The sequence below is a fragment of the Rutilus rutilus genome (genome assembly GCF_951802725.1).
Source record: "Rutilus rutilus genome assembly, chromosome: 9".
NCBI lineage: Eukaryota > Metazoa > Chordata > Actinopteri > Cypriniformes > Leuciscidae > Rutilus > Rutilus rutilus.
The window spans coordinates 38,394,809-38,414,392 of NC_140223.1; the positions used below are offsets into that span (position 1 = coordinate 38,394,809).

Genomic DNA, 19,584 nt, shown 5'->3' on the forward strand with positions numbered 1-19,584 from the left:
TTCCATAATAAATTCAAAGTATTTCAGAAGGAGGACAGACTCACGGACAAACACAATAAGGAAATAAGGTGAAGGTGATTTCAACAACCAAATGCAACATCTTTGTTAATCCTGGAACAACAATCCAAACAACCAATTAAATTTGAGGGACAAGTTTACAGTTTATGTCAAGTTTAGGCTTCCAACAAGAGATAAGTGCTTCTAGATCAGTGTTATTCACCTATCATTTCCCTCTGATTTTAGAGTTAGGTTTAGTGGTAGGACAAACTTTTTGGACAGCAACATTGTTCCAGGATCAACAACATATGTTGATCCAGGAACATGTCTTTCTTGGTAAACTCACAGTGACCGTGGAGATAACAGTTGCCCATAATGTTTATATGGGCAACTGTTACAGTGTTTACTCGCTGCTACTGTACGTGACCCAGGCAACAGAATTCCTGCGCAACAAACTTTTCCACAATCATATTCAGAAAGCGTTTTTTCGGGCCAAAACGAATTTGCTATTTGGCTAGGTTTTCTAATCAGGCACTTTCATCGAGTGGAACACAGTCCTAGGCGGACACATGGGTAAAGTAACGTGGAACAAGTTGTTTACTGATCGAGCTGCATGTTCAAATTGTGTTACAATAATGTAAGCAACATGTACAGTATGTAGCCTAAACGTTTGAGTTAAACATTTTTTTTTTTTTTTTTTATTATACTTATATTTTATTTATAATAGGTTACTTATATTTCTATTTATTATTACACTATATTTATAATATAAGTATATGATATATTAATTATATTACACTATAAGTATATGTATTATATTGTACTTATTTTTTACTATTTGATATATATATATATATATATATATATATATATATATATATATATATATATATATATATATATATATATATGAAATATTTAATATAATAAAAAATATATAAGTATATATAATTATCCGAACCCTTTTGGCTGACATTGCTGGCCCTTTGAATCATTCTCAACTTCATTACAGCGCCCCTGCATTCCACCCTTTAATATGAAAAGGTTCACTTTCATCTCTTCTGATTGTTGTTGTATAATGTGCAATGTGCTGTGATTAATTTGGGGAATTTCAAAGTGTGACCTTTTATGAATTACAGCTGCCATGGTCTATGTTGCTGTCTTGAGTTCTGGCGTGGTGTTAGTGATTCGAAAGGCTCTCGGTTAAAAAGTGCTGAACACTAAACAGTAGCTGTGTTGACTTGCTATTGTCATCTTTATTTACACCTGTGATTGTTTGCTTCCCAGGCAATTCAACAGCTATTTGAGAGCAGTGCATAATCAATACTTCAAGAAATCAAAACGCTGCTTGTAAATAGACTGAATGAATCAGCTCTGAATAATAGCCCTTTCCATGAGAATCAGCACATTGATTGGAATACCAATACCCCTCGGCATTGGCATGCTATCTGAATTAATTCTACCTTGATGTGGCCTGGCAATAAATTATAGGAATTAATGTTGTTTTGATGTGACTGAACCAATTGGTGAGGTGGGGGTGGAAATAGAGAGAGAGAGAGAGGGTGATTCTGACACAGTGATAACTACACATTATAACAGTCGATTAAGATCTGGACCCCGCGGTTTGGGCCTCTTTGTAAATTTCATTTACAGCAACTTGACACTTCATCAAAACAAATGTTATATTTTCAATAACAAATGAAGAAAGGGAAAAAAAAAATACCACCAGAATTGCAATGGGTTATCCGAGAAAATTGTGAAACCAGCTAAGAGTGAATTCTTAGTATACATCCTTTATCTGCTTACATTTCCAATGAGAATAGATATGTTAGTCTGATCACACTGTAAAAAAAACAACAACCTATAAAACCCTTATAAAACTCTCGTTACACTGACTCTGTTAAAATGATCACCCAGTCATGGAGCAAAGAATATATTGTCTTGAATTTTCATACATTTTGATTGAAAATGTTATATTTCTTTCATTGGTGTGTGTGTGTGTGTGTGTGAGTGTGTGAGAGAGAGAGAGAGAGAGAGAGAGAGAGAGAGAGAGAGAGAGAGAGAGAGAGAGAGAGAGAGAGAGAGAGAGAGAGAGAGAGAGAGAGAGAGAGAGAGAGAGAGAGAGAATAACTTTTTTATTTCATGATCCTAAAATGAAATAGGCCATTTTGGCTCATGATGGATAGGACACACACGCGCACTGATGGAGATGTCATTAGAAGCAACAAAAGCACCCTGTCAGGTGGCATCACACACTGACAAATGCCCCGTAATCTCTTGAGATTGCCAATATTACATTTGGCTCTTTACTCTGTTTTCTCTGGGGCTTTCTGACTGGTCTGCTTAGCTATATGTCAAACGTATACATACACATAATGCCTTTTGACTTACCTGCACATCGTGAGATAATGAAAAGATTTACATAAAAAGCACGAAATGAAGAAACCACAGGGTCTGGATAAAGAGTATTTGCATGATCACATTAGCAAAGCATTTACAGAATACAGAGCATAGATAGATATCAGCCACCTCCACTGAAAAAGACACCAGTTTCGTGCCATGGACACAGATACACATAGACACCACAGCCCAGCGCATCTCTCCATCAGTAATAGCCAGACAGTATGTGTTGGCAGTAATTGTTTCATTGCAAAGTGCTTAACCTTCCATTAGTGGGGCAGCTGATCTGCACGGCAGGGCAATGGAACTTGATTTACAGAGTGGAGCGGAGAGCACCAAGAGATTTACCATCCACACACACAGAAGCCCCTCTATTGACCCAGAGAGATGGAGCCAGCTGTTACTGTACCATTCTTCCTATATCAATCCATGCACTTAACGCCACAGTGGCTAAGTTTGGTTTCTCTGATACACGTGACAATGGAAACCATCAGCAGGAAACCTTTGCACTATCATCAGTTTTTGAAAGTTTATATCCTCATGCACTATTATTTTCATTTATACTGCAATCATACATTTTGGCGAGCGCATCAGACATTTGAGTCGGCTTTTCTGTGAATCCTACTTTGGTGTGTATGGATTGTGTTGGAATATGCATGCACTGATTTGTGGAAGGTCAAATGCGGGTGAATTTGAATGTTCTTATTCTGTAGACAAGCTGTTTGGAAGCTGTGTGTTCTTGACGACACATGTGTAGAACATGCAGTGTGTCTGAAAACATTGTGTGGTCCAACTTCTGGTGTGTGTTTGTGGTTGGACTTGTGCAAGCAATGCAAAACAGTGAGACAGCAGGGATGATAGGAGCGGTCATGAAACCTGTCAGAGAAAAATATCACAGTTTGAGGGAATTGCCTACGCTCCCACTGGGGGTTGTGGGTGGTTGCCAAAGAATTCTACACTCTAGATATGCTGGTCCCTATATGACCTGACCCTTATGTCCGTTAAGTCGTAATTGTATTGTATTGTATTTATTTATTTAATTCAGTCATGACAACTTTCAGGATAATTTGTAAGACATTTTATTAATGTATGACTTGCTTCTGCTAAATGCCCAGAACATGGGAAGGAAACATGTTGCTGCTACTAGAGAGAGGGAAACCCCCCAGAGCAGATCTAGGCAGGTGGTGCTGGGGAGGAGGTGGAGGGCTAGGAAAAGAAGGTGCGTCATTCCTTTGATGCGATGAGGTTATATAGAGACATGTTAATGGATCCGTGAAATCGATTGGCTGGGAACATAACGTTTGGTGAACCAATCTGAACGTGAATAGAGTTTCATGGCTGAACTATTTATTTATTTATTTAATGTGCAAAAGATTTACAGGGGCCTTTTCAAGGCTTGTTCTTGTTCAAATCTTGTTCTGACAGTACATTTTAGCAATTTTTTGTTAAAATGCCATTGTGCAAGTATACTTTCACATAGTGATCTATCTGTGCTCTCTACACTCTAGCATTCAACGGTCTAAAAGGATTTTTTTCTCAATGATGCCGTAAAAGAACCATTCTGGATTCCCCAAAGAACCTTCTTTTTCTTATATGAAGAACATTGTAACCATCTATATAACCCTTCTCCACTATTAAGAACCTTTTGTGCAAAGGAAGGGTTCCATGGAAGTAAAACCTAAGTTTATAAATCGAAATTGGAATTAATTTAAACTTGAAATCCCTCGTAAAAAATCGGACTGAATTTGAGACAGAGCTAAAGGGTGTTAACTGGGATGAGCTCCAACAATATGACCAAGTAAACAACTGCTGTGATAAGCTTATGTCCACTATTGGGTGTATTATGGATAAATTCATTAAAAAAAAATCAGAGAGAAAATTTCAGCTACCATGGATGAATGGTAATATTAGAAAATTAATGAAAAAGAGGGACCATGCCCTGAAAATTGTATCAAGACTCGAAGGGACATTGATTTGAAACTATTTAAAGGTCTGTGTAACCAAGTCGTTAGGGAACTCCAAATAAAATTATTACATTCAAGCTCTATCAGAGGCCAAAGGGAATGGCTAAATAATGTGGAAGCATCTAAACAGCCTACTAAATCCAAAGGCTACTGCCATCCGAAATAAATATGAACTTAGAATGGGTGAAAACGTCATTACTGATAGTGCACAAGTTGCAGAAGAATTCAATAACTTTTTCATACAATCTGTTAATAAACTTGCATCAAGTTTTCCAGGCAGGAACAATATAGGCCTAACTACAATAGACCTGCTTGAAGATCAAGATAACTCATTTCAGACAGCTGTTCTGAAAGCTATACAGGACCTACACATCACCTTCTCAAAAGATATTTGTAATTTAGACACAGCTCTTCTTAAAAAATATAGTAGCATTTTGGTCCAGTCTCTCACCAGTCTTATTAATATTTTCATTAAATCTGGGCAGTTCCCAGATGGGTGGAAAAATGCTTTGGTAACACCTCTTTTTAAATCTGGAGATGATCAAATGTCTTGTAATTATAGACCTATTAGTCTTCTTCCAGTTTTGATTGTCTCAGATTGTCTCAGAACAACTGATGCACTATCTTGAGACAAACCATTATCTAAGTTCTCTGCAATTTGGATTCAGGCACAATCATTCTACTGAATCTGCTGTTTGTTTATTAGCCGAAAATATCGGTAACGCTTTAGATTACAGCCCGGAAAGTACTGCGTAATTAAAGCGATTTTAAAGTGTAACTTTTGTTAATTATAGTGTACCTATAAAGTACTTACATGTAAGTATAAGGGACCACTATGTAATAGTTTGGAGAATAAAGGGGTAACAACCAGGAGAATAAAAAAAGTATTTATACTGTAAGTATTATAGAACTAAGGGGTACTTATTCTACTATTATGATACAACAATCTTACATTTGGGAGCAATTCAGCAAGAACATACATCAGTACCTTTTTGTAATAATGGTTATTTTTAAAAATGGCAGGGTACATATCTATGCATTTATACAGTAATCTTTTTAACAAAAGTGCACTGAAATATATAAAAATATTGGGGAAAGATACTCTTGTTTCATGTAGTTACAGGGTAAGTATAATAAAATACATGCACACGCAATCTTATATCACTGACTCGGAAACCTTTATATGAAAAACAACTTAATTCAAAACAGATTTACAACACTACTTTTTCGTTTAAAAGTGCTCTTTTTAAGTCTTGACAGTAAGTAGCACGTTTTGTCCCCCCTTTTTTTTCTTCCTTTTTCGTTTTGTTCTTCCTTTTGTTCCTCTTCTTCTTTTTATTTCTTTCCACTGATGAATCTGAAGAAGAAATTGTCTCTTGCTATTCTGTATTATGTATTAAAAGAAAATGCAATACAACCAGAAATACATCATCACCATTTACTCCTCTTTTGCCCTCATGCCACCCAAGATGCATACGACGTTCCTTCCTCAGATTAACACAAATGAAGGTTGTTAGAAAAATAAAAAATACATCTCTGGGAATACATATAATTCAAGCTCATGTGTTCTTAAAAGTTCAGCATCAAACAGCACATACTGCAATAACTTTAGTAGTAATCCATACGACCCCAATGGATGCATCAATGTCTTCTGAAGTGAAACGATAGGTGTTTGTAAGAAAAAATACAATATTTTTTAACTTTTTGAACTGTAGTCTATCGCTTCAGACCAACTGTAATAAGTTGTTTTTCATATAAAGGTTTCCAAGTTAGTGATATTAGATTGTGTATGTATTTTTATTGTACTTACCCTGTAATTACATGGAACAAGAGGGTAACAAGCACCACTTTAATTTACGGCCCGCAATGTCACACTTACCCTGTAACTACATGAAACAAGAGGATAACAAGCACCACTTACCTTGTAACTACATTGAACAAATATATATTTCCCAGTATAAAAAAAAAAAAAAAAAAAAAAAAAAAGTTTTAGCTTTACTTGCCCAAACTTAAACATCTGCACTTTTGCTATAAAAAAAAGATATAAAAAAAAACCTGTATAAATGCATAGATATGTAAAATTTAAAAAGCCTATGCAGTATGTATTGGTACACCATTATTTCAAAAAGGTTCCTAAATTGCTCCCAAATGTAAGATTGTTGTATCTTAAGTACCTCTTAGTTCTATAATACTTACAGTATAAATATTTTGGTAACACTTTATGATAACGTTCAGTTGTAAGTCATTTATAAGTGGTTAGTTAATGATGAGTTAATCATTTACAAAACATTCATAAATGATTAGCAAGTGATATACTAACATTTTATGTATGTTTTGTAAATTCTGTTACAAGTCATTTACAAGTGATTAGTAAATGATTAACTAATTATTTACGAAACATGACTATGCGTTCATAAATGATTAATAAGTGATATGTTAATGATTGTATGTATGTTTTGTAGATTCAGTTAAAAGTAATTTACAATTGATTAGTAAATGATTAACTAATCATTTACAAAACATGAATATGCGTTTCATAAATGTTTAATAAATAATGTTTTTTTTTTTTTTTTGTATGTATATAGCAATTAGAGAGTGCTGAAAGTGTTGTAAATGCCTTGAATAGATCATTTATAACAGGTAAGTGTCACACATTTACAAGTGATGAATAGTTTACACTTTAGATTAGGGGATGCAGAAAGTTTTATAAATCATTTACAACACTTTCTGCATCCCCTAATCTAAAGTGTAACCTATTCATCACTTATAAATGTGTTACATATACATTCGTAGATAACATTTGTAGATCTTATGCCTTTTTGATTCTTGAAGTGGTAATCTACGAATGAAGTGTAACACATTTACAAGTGATGAATAGTTTACACTTTAGATTAGGGGATGCAGAAAGTGTTGTAAATGATTTATTCATGCGTTTACACATCTATAACACGTCTTTAACCACTGTGCACCTGATGTGAGCAAAACATACAAAAAAAATTAACATAATTTATTAAACATTTATGAAACGCATAGTCATGATTTGTAAATGATTAGTTAATCATTAACTAATCAATTGTAAATGACTTATAACTGAATCTACAAAACATACATAAAATAATTAACATATCACTTATTAATCATTTATGAATGCATAGTCATGTTTCATAAATGATTATTTAATCATTTACTAATCACTTGTAACTAAATTTACAAAACATACATAAAATGGTAGTATATCACTTACTAATCATTTATGAATGTTTTGTAAATGATTAGTTCATCATTAACTAAACACTTATTAATGACTTACAACTGAACGTTATTATAAAGTGTTACCAATATGGTAATTTTATTTTACTGGTTGTTATTTACCTCTTTATTCTCCAAAATGTACATATTGTTCCCTTATACTTACATGCAAATACTTTATAGGTACACTATAATTACCGAAAGTTACACTGTAAATTCATCTTAATTAGTAAATCACAAGATCTTAATTTCCAAATTAGCTAAATTCAATTTATTTAAACAGTCATTGTCTTGGTTTGAATCATATTTAAAAGGCCGTGAACACTGTGTTATAATTAATATGATATTCTATGATTTTCTCACACATAGCGTTTGGCTTAAGCACATGGTCCCACCAGTCATCAGTCAAAACCATAGAGTGTCTTTATAACCGAGCCTTGAAAATCCTGGATAAGAAGAGAATAAGGTACCATCATTGCCAAATTTTAAAGGGTTAGTTCACCCAAAAATTAAAATTCTGTCAGTAATTACTCACCCTCATGTTGTTCCAACCGCGTAAGACCTTCGTTCATCTTCGGAACACAAATTAAGATATTTTTGATTAAATCTGAGCCATGTTTCACTCCTCCATAGGCTTCTAGGTGACCGAAACTTGCTGGCCCAGAAAAGTTATTAAAGAGATCGCTAATATAGTCCAAGTGACTACAGTGGCTCAATCTTAAGTATATCAAGCGACGAGAATACTTTTTGTGCGCAAAAACAAACAAAAATGCAACACAGACGCGCAGCGCAAAAACACTACGAGGCCCAGAGAGAAGGAAATGAAAAGTGGAATAAAGTCGTTATTTTTGTTTGTTTTTGCGCACAAAAAGTATTCTCGTCGCATGATAAACTTAATGTAGTGCCACTGTAGTTACTTGGACTATTTTAACGATGTTTTAATAACTATTCTGGGCCGGTGAGTTTCGGTCACACTGGAAGCCTATGGAGGAGTCAAAATTCTGTCAGATTTCATCAAAAATATCTTAATTTGTGTTCCGAAGATGAACGAAAGACTTACATGGTTGGAACAACATGAGGGTGAGTAATTACTGACAGAATTTAAATTTTTGGGTGAACTAACCCTTTAAGCAAATATAAGATTTTAAGTTTTGCTAATTTTATCTCCCTGCACTTTGTTAAATTGGTCTTTAAATGCCTAAATAACGCTGCTCCCCCACCCCTTTGCAAAACAATAACAAGACAGCAAAGTGTTACCAGACCCACCACCCAAGCAGCATTAAAAGGCGATTGTATTATCCCTTTCCGTAGAACATCATTTGCCCAAACTGCCTTTTCAGTAAAAGGGGCGAAATTATCGAATTCTCTACCAGACCACTTGAAATGTGTTCCAGCATTACCCTCCTTAAAAAACAAACTGTGGCTAATTCAGGAACAATATTGCTCTCATATTTAGTTTCTGCATTGTTCTCTCTCTCTCTCTCTCTTTTTTTTTTTTTTTTTTTTTTTGTTGTTGTTGTTGTTGCTCTTTTCATTGCATTTCAGTTAATTGTATCTCTATCTCATTTATAATAATGGTAGTCTGTATTTAGTTATTTATTTTAAACTAAAAGCCCTAGGGACAAGTGTGAATTAGCTTTTGCTAAAAACACTATGATACATACATCAGATGACTGTTTAAGTTTCTCTATGTTTATCTGTCCCTATCTAAATAAACTTTAATAAAAGTCACGATTATGCAAAGAGAGACAGAAAAAGAACAACAGAGGCAGGGTTTTAACATCAAGCCATTATGCCCGTAGAATGACGTTTCTGTCTCTAATAAAAGCTCAGTGTCCAGATGGGCCCCCAACCTGCATGCCAGACCAGTGTTTGTCTGCATACGTGTTCCAGCTCTTGCACACATGCATTTGTGTCAACATACACAACATAATGACGGACCTCTGCATAACACTCAGAAAACTTTTCAATATTTAATTTGCCAGAGTATTTTCTCTCTTTTTTTTCATTCTGTATGTCCCCTCCCCCACATCTCTCTCTCTCTCTCTCTCTCTCTCTCTCTCTCTCTCTCTCTCTCTCTCTCTCTCTCTCTCTCTCTCTCTCTCTCTCTCTCTCTCTCTCTCTCTCTCTCTCTCTCTCTCTCTCTCTCTCTCTCTCTCTCTCTGTTTCTCCAGCAGCAGGTGAGTGGGAGACGCCTTGGGGATATGGATGAGCCCAGTTCACACAAGCGTCTCATTAGTGAGCACTGAATTACACTCCAGACACGTCTTTATGTAGACTAATCATATTACAGCAACCAGGGGAGAGAGAGAGAGAGAGAGAGAGAGAGGAATGACGGTGACGGGGCAGAGGTAGAGTGGGAGGGGGGGCTGCTTAACCTTTCTTGCAATCTGATTTGCCCGGGAGAACTCAATGTAATCGAGAAGCAACGTCGTGACATCGCTCTGTCTATCTCTCCATCTCTTTACACATGACTCCCTCCTCTTTTCCTTCCTCTCCCACTGCACAATTCCTGCATCCCTCAGGGACCCTTCCTGTCTCTCTCTCTGCATTGTGAATTCAGCCAGGCTGAATATAATCGCTGGTGTGGCGCTCGCCTCTGACCACTGTGCACAGTCATTAACCTTGACTGCCATAATTGAATTCAAGGTTGATTGCATGTGACCCCTCCTTGGCTCGGGTCCTTAATGTACATATTCATTACAGGACATCGGCTCTAAACGAAAGGCACAGGGAAAGCTGTAACAATCTCATTGCACGTGCCTGCTTGGGGTCGGGGGGGAGGGGGAGCGAGGGGGCGTTTGTGGCAGCAAGGGGGCACTAATTGCATGTTGGAGAGGAGGATTGGATTATGAAAAGAGTGCACGAATGAATACAGATCTTCATGACACTGTCAAATTAAGGTCGTCTGTGTAGCGCAGCTGAACGCAGCAACAATACAAGAGGAGAGAGATAGAAAGGTGCGTATGGTACAGAGAAAGAAAGAAATAAACACTGAGCGCCTCAAAGCGATAAGGAATCCATACACAGCCGAGTTAAGGCTGCTTAATGCAGTTTTGCGCAGACTTCAAAGTATGTCTAAAGTTGCAGTGTTGTGTAAAGGGCCGGTCACACTAGACTGCTCGATTCATTGACTTCCGGGAGACCGGAATCGCAAGCCTGTGTGAAGACGTTTTGCATTCCACTGTATATGAAAGTTCAAGTTTGAAAGTTGGGGACATTTGCATGATGAGATGTGACAGACATGTGACCAGCAGAGGATTGTTTATGTGTAAGGGTACGATGCGTAGCATGTCCATGGACTTGTATAAAGAACACACACTGCAAAAAAAAGTTGCTGCCTTAAATTTTTAAGTACAATCAACTTGGATGTTTGAGTCATTTCAACTTAAATTGAGTTTTAAAAAAGTTGAATCTTGTATAACAAAGTTGAAATTGCTTAACTTATTTTGATGAGTTAAAGCAATCTAAAAACATATGTTGTCATAACTTATTGATCATATCATTTACAGTGCCAATAAGGTTCCATGTGTTAACATGAACTGATAATGAACAATAATTCTACAACATTAATTAGTTTTAGTTTAAGTCAACATTTATTAATACGTTGTTTCTTTTTTTAATTATTACAAAGTTGTATTTGTCAATGTTGGTAAATACAGTGTGAACTAACACGAACAAAAATGAACAGTTGTATTTTATAAACTAACACTGGCAAAATGTTTTATAAATATATATATATATAGCTCACTATGTTGTTCATGTTAATGCAGTACTGTACATTAACTACACATAATGGTGACAAATGGGGCCTTATTGTAAAGTGTAACTGAAAACTATAATATATTTTAGGATCTGAGATTGTTTCATCATTTTTCAAGTTTTAGACCATTTGAATTGCCTTTTTGCATTCATTAGATACATTTAAAGTACTTAATAGTGGTGTCTGGTGTGAGTATTTTCAAATGAACAAAATAGGTATCATTCCATCAGGACAAAGTATATTTTAAAATGTATAATTTTATCGCTTTATTAAGAATTTCTCTGCTGTGTAGAGATGACAATAGAGAAAGTAAGGAATAGAATGAAACATGGAGAGGGACGGGAACAAATGGCAGACGGGGAAGAAAGCAGGGCACATTCCACTGCGCACACACACTCACATCTTGTCTCTCACACCTCCACTAAGTGTTCCACAATTGTGCCCTCACTCCAGTGTCTCTCTGACTCCACTAATGAAAAGAGGGGGGAGGGGATAACCGCTTAAAGAGAAGAACCTTTAACACAACACACACACGTGCCTGTTCACCCGCTGCTGCCCTTGTATCACTCCTCTAATGGCTGTCAAATTACCATCACCCAAACAAGACAATTAATTTGTCTCGAGCCTCTACGCTACATTCTGTAGGCAGTCACTTTCCTCTCTACCTCTGTCACAGGACAGAGATTACATGTAAATAAAGTTTATGTTCTGGGTGAGAGAAGCCATCCAGAAGGAAACTGAAAAATATGACATTACTGCACAAAATACACCAGAAAGATTGCATTTAAAGACAAGATATTAGCAATCAGCTAGTCTGATGTGTCTTATTAATACGGTGTAATTCTATACTGATAAACTGTTCAACCCGTTCTCATCTCAGGGCGTCAAATAAGGCCGTTTTGTCACGTCCTTCGGCGTTTTCTGCCCACGCATATAGCACCCTTTTGCGTATAGATGACACGCACATGGCTTTCAACCAACTTCAATGTAAAACCATCCGCGATGTAATTACACGCTCAGGGCTTCACCAGTCGTCAATTCACCTCAACATTGATCGACTGCACAGACTAAAGACGTTTTCAGCAACGACTTATGTTTGCTCTATGATTAGGATTGCCTACACCTAATATAGGAGGTCATTGTTTTCCATTATTTATCTTTCGAGAGGAGATATTCGCCATTTTCAACACCCTTATCGTCTGTGAGAGACGCTCGCGGCTTAACCACCTCCAATGCAACCCACCCGCGTTTTACAGGACGCAGTTGGACTTTGCTAGCCAATCCAAGTGCGTGATATCAGACGCTTTCAGCAACAGTAGCATGCGTAGGCTACAATTTCGTTTAGTTTTAAATAAGCCTGTGGTAGCCTACTCAATTTTTAAACGTGAATGTGTGCTAGGTATCCTAACTAAAAACACGACAATATAGGTTCCATCATCCCTTAATTGCCCGCAGGAGTATATTGGCCGAATTCAACACACCCTTTATCGTGTGTGAGAGACGCTCATGGCTTTCAACCATCAATGCAACCCACGGGCGTTTTACAGGACGCAGTTGGACTCGTTAAATATGGACGCTTGGCCAGGACCCCTTGGCGTCACTTTTTAACGCACTGGGTATACCTTTGGCGTCATTTTTCAACGTGCAGGGTAGTCTGTTTGACTTCTATAGAACTCTGAACCGGAGCCTGCGGCGTTGAAATTTGACGTCTTGGTAACACCGTCCGCAACCCGTCTGCTGTGTATGGGTTGAGGCTACAATAAAAAAAAAAAAAAAAGGAATAGACTACAATAAATGATCTATGCCAGGGCTAGTAAAATGGCGGCCCCCAGATGATATTTATCTGGCCCTCCAACTGGTTTTTGATGTTTAAAAACCCTCGCAATCTGATATCTAAGTGCCCTCTCTGCGCAATATACTCTTTGGCAAAGGTTTAGCGCGTTCGGCAACCGCATTCAGCGGTGAGTTTAACAACGCACATGGTGTGCAACCGCATTCAGCGGTGAGTTTAACAACGCTCAACTGCAGGTAAAACGGCATTCAGAGGTTAGTTTAACCAAAACAACGCTCAACTGCAGGTAAAACTGCATTCAAAGGTGAGTTTAACAACACTCCACGGCGTGCAAGTAATTAGTTTAACCGTTTTCTTGTCATAGGTACTGGTACATAGGTACATTGCTTTAACTAGAGCATGCTGGGTAACGTATTTTTATCGGAGGTTTGTTGATGTTAATAAATATATATAATATGCTACGATTTTGTTCAATTAATATTACATTTTTTATTTTATTTTTTATTGATTAAATCCTCTAAATTAATAACGCTGACGTCACTGTATGGGGCGATCCCAAGGTCCATTGCGATTTCCCACTTGGTAAGTAGAAGAGTTAATTAATAGAGATGGGTACTATTCTTAAATTTACACATCTAAAAACTGTTGAATCAGGACAAAAAGTTGTGTTTAGAACCTTTAGATGTGTAAGGTGGCAATTTCGTATGACGGTAAAAAATAGAAGGCATTATAAAAATATAGCTTGCTGCACCAAATGTGCAGGCTAGCAAAGTTAGCTAATTGAATTCAAGTTCATTTTTGTCGCATATAATCATGTATCATAGGGGAATGTAATATTTTCAGTATTACATTAGCCCACAACTATTATCCAATATTAGAAATGTTCAGATGAAGAACAGTTGCCAGATTGGTTTGTTTTACAGCCTAATTGTTTAAAATCCACGCAAAATTATATAATTAACACCCAAATAAATCTATAATTAACAATACAAATTAATTCATAACTACTAAATTGTGGCTCATCACAATTTTTCAATATGAAATAAAACAATTAATGTGTATAATTAATGTAACAAGCAATGGTGTCATAACTTATTGACTGATTTATATATTTATAAACAGGAATTTTCACACGTTTTTTTTTTTTTTCAAAAAAAAAAAAAAAAAATTCCAAACAAAGCCACAGCAGAACTTCTAATATATATATATATATTAGAAGTTCTGCTGTGGCTTTGTTTGGAATGTTTTTTTTTTTTTTTTTTTTTTGAAATAGAGCTAAACTTACATTTATTGACAATTTTTGTCTAATTTCTATCTAAAATGTAATTAACAATATTCACTTCTTGTTTATTAAAAAGGAATATCACATACAATTTAGCCCATTCTGGCAACACAGATGAAGAGAATGCTGGTGTAAAATGTTCAATTCTGTTTTTTTTCTTATTTTTCTTTAGGTCCCTCTTCGGCAGCTTCAAAAATTATTTTTAGCCCCCTTAACATAATTCAAGTGTACTGTATGATCTTTTTCAGTCCGGCTTGTACCTGTGGAGATACCTGACAAAATCTGTGGTTGTTCACCAGAGTTATTGAGGGTTAGTCCAGGAAAGATTGTTGCTGTGGTCACAATGAATGGTAAGAATGTGAAGAACTTTATTTTGTCCTGTTTGAGAAGCATCTTTAAAATAAATATATATCCATACGCGACTCCCTACAAGTTTGACATAGATATAAAACTAAAAATATATGAAGTATACAAAGTAATATATAAATAGTACAAAGAACCCAAACCCTGGTTTACATTACAGTGGATGTGTTTTTGATATTTCCAGGATGACATGATCGAACCATGCCTGAGTTAATTTGTGAGGCATGCCAATCCACTTGGACTGCTGAGTCGATGCCCTAAACAGAAGTGACTACTGGCCTGCAACCCTTCAATTTGCCACACTTTATGCCACAGATGTCTTTTTTTTCATTTGAAGAAATGAAGATGGCGGCACCAGGACTGTCCTGCCAAGCATACTGAATCAGCCGCTTTGGTCGTGTGAGTATTGAATTTATCTATCCTGCAGTGTTGTTGATATCTTTGAGTTGTTGGTTGATAAGCAAGATCTCAGCAGACAGTTTTCTGAAAAGTTTTTTTGAGTGGGAGGCTGTGCGATTTGAGGTGGACAACATATGCAAGGAAGAGCCCTTCAACTGTCCTGCATGCACCCTAGATATGCTTGCAGTTTCAGTTGATGGAAACTGCAAGCATTACCATTTCAAGAATGCTGCTAGCTACTCCAAACTGTGTATCACAGTGTTTGTATTAATAAGAAAACATTGCTCTTTAATGTGAACTAAGAAATCTCAGATTTTAAGTTATAAATTGTTGTCAATCATCAATTGTTGTTTTTTTGTTTTTTTTAGATCTGAGGAACAGGCCATCTTTGAAGGCATCTTCATAGCCAAGGATGAAGACGTAAAAAGATTTGTAGACCACATTCACAACACAACCAAACATGTAAAATTCTAGATGATAATTAGACTTCAGCACTATAATAACCTCTTTCTGAAGAGTTTGTTTAGGAGAGTCTTATTTTCATCAACAATTTTCCATATTGTAGTTCAGTGGAAGAAGTGTTTGTGGAGGGGAGTGGTCAGCAGCCAGAGAGACCTCCCAAAGATCTGCCAGCAAGGTAGACGAGGAGGGATTGGAGCTTGTGGTGTGTCGGCACGGAGTCCTGCTCCAGAGCTCCAGCACCTTCTTAACATGAAGCCATTCCTTTCGGTATTTCATGCCAAAGCCCATGATTTTAAATGCGAGGTAAGGAAGTGTTGCTATGGGATAGAATCGTATTATCTAAACTGAACATCTGCAAACATCTGTTTTTTATATATATATATATATATATATATATATATATATATTTATTATTATTATTATTATTTTTTTTTATTTTTATTTTTTTATTCTTAACCAGGTAAAATGGAGTGGAGCATATCAGGACGGTGCTGGTTTAACACTAGGGGAGGAGGTGGAACAGTGCAATGCCTTCCTATCTAGGATTGCAGTAACCAGAAAGCATATGTCAAAAGCAGGTAAGATGACCACATACTGCACTGGTTACATCCTTACATAATACGTAGGAGGAATATGGTAACATCATATTTTCTTTGTTTTTCAGGATGCACAGATATGCTGACTCTCATGGCCATGCGCTGGAATCAGCAAAAGTTCAACAATTTGGCTATCTCACTGACCCGCCGATATCAAAAGGTAATGACATCAGTAGAATTAATTTTAGATGTTCAGTACTGCATGTTAGCAGTGTACGAAGCTGTGCATTGAGCATTTGTTTTTTGTTTCTTACCACTGTTTGTTATTGTAGACCACAAAAGCTCTGCAAAGCCAGTTACAAAACCTAGAGTCCATGAAAGCGCAATTGACAGTGACAGCGAGCCAATTGGAAGAATGATGTAAAGGAATGGGCTGACGGTGAGGAAATGATTACTTGTAATACATTTAGTCACAAATAATTGTAATTGTTACTGTTTGTTGACTGCTTCTGACAAATCTGATACATAATGACACATAACCCACAATGCTTCAAATGTCATTCTGTAACCCCATACTATTTCAGAGATTCTTTGAAGGTTGATGTTTAATACAAATTATTTATTTATTTATCATAAATGCATTCCAGACTCTGTCGATCTAAGGACAAAGAGAAAGGCGTTTGACATCATCATGTCAGTAAGGAGACTTGAGGAGGAGCAGAAGATTCTTGTTGCAGAGATGGACCACCATTGGAAATCTCTTTCAACTCGTCCCGATACCCTCAGAGAGCTGTCCTGCTTGTTTTCTAGTGAGACAATGAAAAGTATGTATTTGTAATAAATTACATAAACATAGGGTTGCCTCGACCAAAGATTACTATTAGGGGGCAGCCCTAATAAATATACACAACAATGATGACTGTTTATAAAGTTTCTAATGCTGGTCTTAAATTCTTGTGTTCCTCTTTTAAGATTCGCAATGTGGCCTAAGTGAAGAAGGTTTGAAAGGTCTGCAGAGCATCATCCTCAGAAAGTGGCATCAAATCAGAGAAATGAAGGTGCAAGCAAGAGACTGTTACCTGCAAGTTTTGTCTGGAGCAGAGGACATCAACTTCTTGTACAGTGATTCAGCTGATGAGTACAACAGTGACTATGAAATATCTGATGATGGACTGTAATCTACAAGACAGTAACACCTTTCATACTTCTGGACAATGACCTTAACTATGAATATAAAGCATGTAATAAAATCTGCTTTTTATCACCATAAATATAACCAAAGTGTTACCTCTTCTTTCACATACATAGAAATGTGTGCATGCATGCATGCACTGTGTGGTACAGTAACTTTCATTAGTTGAACTGTAGGGTGCTGTATAACAATTGAAATCTGTTAAGAGACATGGAAGAAGCAGATTATAAGGAAGAACACCATAATGATGAGGAATAATTTTCTCCCCAACATAATATTCAATGTGCTTTCTGTGTAATCTAGTACAGGTTTCATAGTCAACTGATGTGATTCTGTGGTACTCAGAACATTTCACCTATCAATTGTGTAGATTTATCAGCTGTGACCTGATTAACAGTATAATGTTACAGTTTTCTGGATTGCTAAAACACATTTCTTGAAACTCACATTCTCAAAACCTTAAACACAAAACCAAATTTTCAAACCACATTCAGAGAACATGTGACTCTTATGGCAAAATCAAACAATTGCCTCAAAACCATTTTATCTGTGCTCAAATCAAACAATGCTTTCAGATCATACACACATCAGTCAATATTATAAACACTACAGATCGTTCGTTAGACACTACAGAGAAAAACGAAGAGCAGAATCCGAAACACGCAGTTACCGAAATAAAAGTATATCGTAACTAAGTAAACAAATTTTGCAATTACGTAAAAAAAGTATAGTAATGACAACTTACAGTAGTAAGGTGAATAAATTGTATACTGTATGCACTGCAAGTATAGTATTGTACTGAATATTGTATAGTATTGAATGTCTGTATATTCAGCACTTTTTATACTGTGACCCAACTGCAAAAGACAAAAAGGTTACAGTAAAAACCTCTAAATGAAAAGCGTTACAGTCACTCAGAAGAGTTGTGCAACTAGAGGAATCAAGGTCAGTGAGAGAGATTTTATTCTGCATCATGTCTTCATGTTGGTCCGGCCTGATGACTTCTTCCACATAACAATGTCATCTCAGGAAAAGGGAAAATCCCTAAAGCAGATCCAGCCTTGACAACATTCTTCACACCTTGCTCTTTTTCATCCTCCTCCTCTTCCTCTTTGTTCACCACCTATTTCACATACTCTTCTTCCTCCTCTCCCTCTTATATTGTTTCCATCCATTGTTGGTAACATTCAGTGCAACATTTTGAGTCAGTTTTGGCACTCTGAACTGACTTGTATGATGTACAGTTGGTTTGGTCTCATCATTAGAAATAAATGAACAATTTTGAGTAGTTGTGTGTTAACGATGACAACTGTGTTGTAGTTGTTTAACTTTTGCCTGCCCGTGTTTAGTGTTTTGAAACATAAATGTGTCAGTGTGAAATGTGTTTTAGTGAGTGAGAATGTGTTTAGAGTTTTGCCAAAAGAGTGCATGAGATTTGCAAACAGTGTTTTAACTACCTGAACTTGTTTAATGTTTTACAGAAAGAGTGATTTACTCGACAAATTCGATTAGGCTATTGAGAATTTGGGAGGTTTAGTGTTTTAGCAATTCAGAAAAGGTCTATTTTACAACATTTGTAAAATATTGCTGTATTTTTGTATTCCGAGTTCAGAGTCTTGCAATATAATCAAAACCTAACACAAGCATGATGTAAATATAGAAAAGGCGGGAAAGCAAAAGAATGTTCAGATATAAATGTGACTCAATACAGTTTGTTGTCCATGATGAAGAGAGTATTATGTGTAGGTTTTACTGCCCTTCCTCCCCCAGGGGTCCCGTAGCACCCCTGGAAGAGCAAAAAAAATGCACATTCTGCAAAGTCTGCAAATGCAAAGTCTGATAAGTGTATAAAAGTGAAAATTGGTAGGACAATTATTTATGCTATGTTTAATACATAATGTTGGAAAGAGATGTCTGGCATACATGGTCCTGGTTCAGTGTTAAAAAAGCATTTTAAAAAGTGCTCACAGTAAAATACCAAATTTCAGTCTGGCACTCAAATATGTCAAAGAGGTTTGAATAATGAACATATTTAGATGTTCCTTTGTTCATTAAAGATTGTATTTATTTAATTCCATTACTAAACGTTTTTAAACTACATTACCCATACGCCTCTATCATTGTGTCCATGGGACGGGCGCTGTAAATTGTAGTTCATTGAAGTGTGTAGTTACACTATAGGGTT

The 19,584-nt window shown here is 36.3% G+C and overlaps 1 protein-coding gene across 3 annotated transcripts; it reads left to right on the forward strand.

Moving 5' to 3' along the window:
- The first annotated feature begins 14,445 nt into the window (after nt 1–14,445).
- On the forward strand, nt 14,446–17,485 carry LOC311297231 (uncharacterized protein). Of its 3 annotated transcripts, none has more exons than XM_084419449.1 (9): nt 14,446–14,797; nt 14,995–15,209; nt 15,578–15,671; nt 15,775–15,974; nt 16,132–16,249; nt 16,336–16,427; nt 16,540–16,646; nt 16,855–17,031; nt 17,180–17,483. In XM_084419449.1, the coding sequence occupies exons 4-7, from the start codon at nt 15,921–15,923 to the stop codon at nt 16,624–16,626; spliced, it is 351 nt and encodes a 116-aa protein (XP_084275575.1). In that variant the 5' UTR covers nt 14,446–14,797; nt 14,995–15,209; nt 15,578–15,671; nt 15,775–15,920; the 3' UTR covers nt 16,627–16,646; nt 16,855–17,031; nt 17,180–17,483. The 3 variants fall into 3 exon arrangements, 2 of the variants coding, with proteins under 2 accessions (XP_084275575.1, XP_084275576.1); XM_084419450.1 differs by having other exon boundaries at nt 15,578–15,629; XR_014628780.1 differs by lacking the exon at nt 15,775–15,974 and having other exon boundaries at nt 15,578–15,629; nt 17,180–17,485.
- Nucleotides 17,486–19,584: the final 2,099 nt, after the last annotated feature.

What these genes read in the sequence shown, in the direction of transcription:
- LOC311297231 (XM_084419449.1), top strand. Translation starts at nt 15,921, where the DNA reads ATGAAGCCATTCCTTTCGGTATTTCATGCCAAAGCCCATGATTTTAAA. An exon ending in AAAGCATATGTCAAAAGCAG is followed by an intron (nt 16,250 to 16,335) that starts GTAAGATGACCA and finishes TTTGTTTTTCAG; the next exon opens with GATGCACAGATATGCTGACT. An exon ending in TGACCCGCCGATATCAAAAG is followed by an intron (nt 16,428 to 16,539) that starts GTAATGACATCA and finishes TTGTTATTGTAG; the next exon opens with ACCACAAAAGCTCTGCAAAG.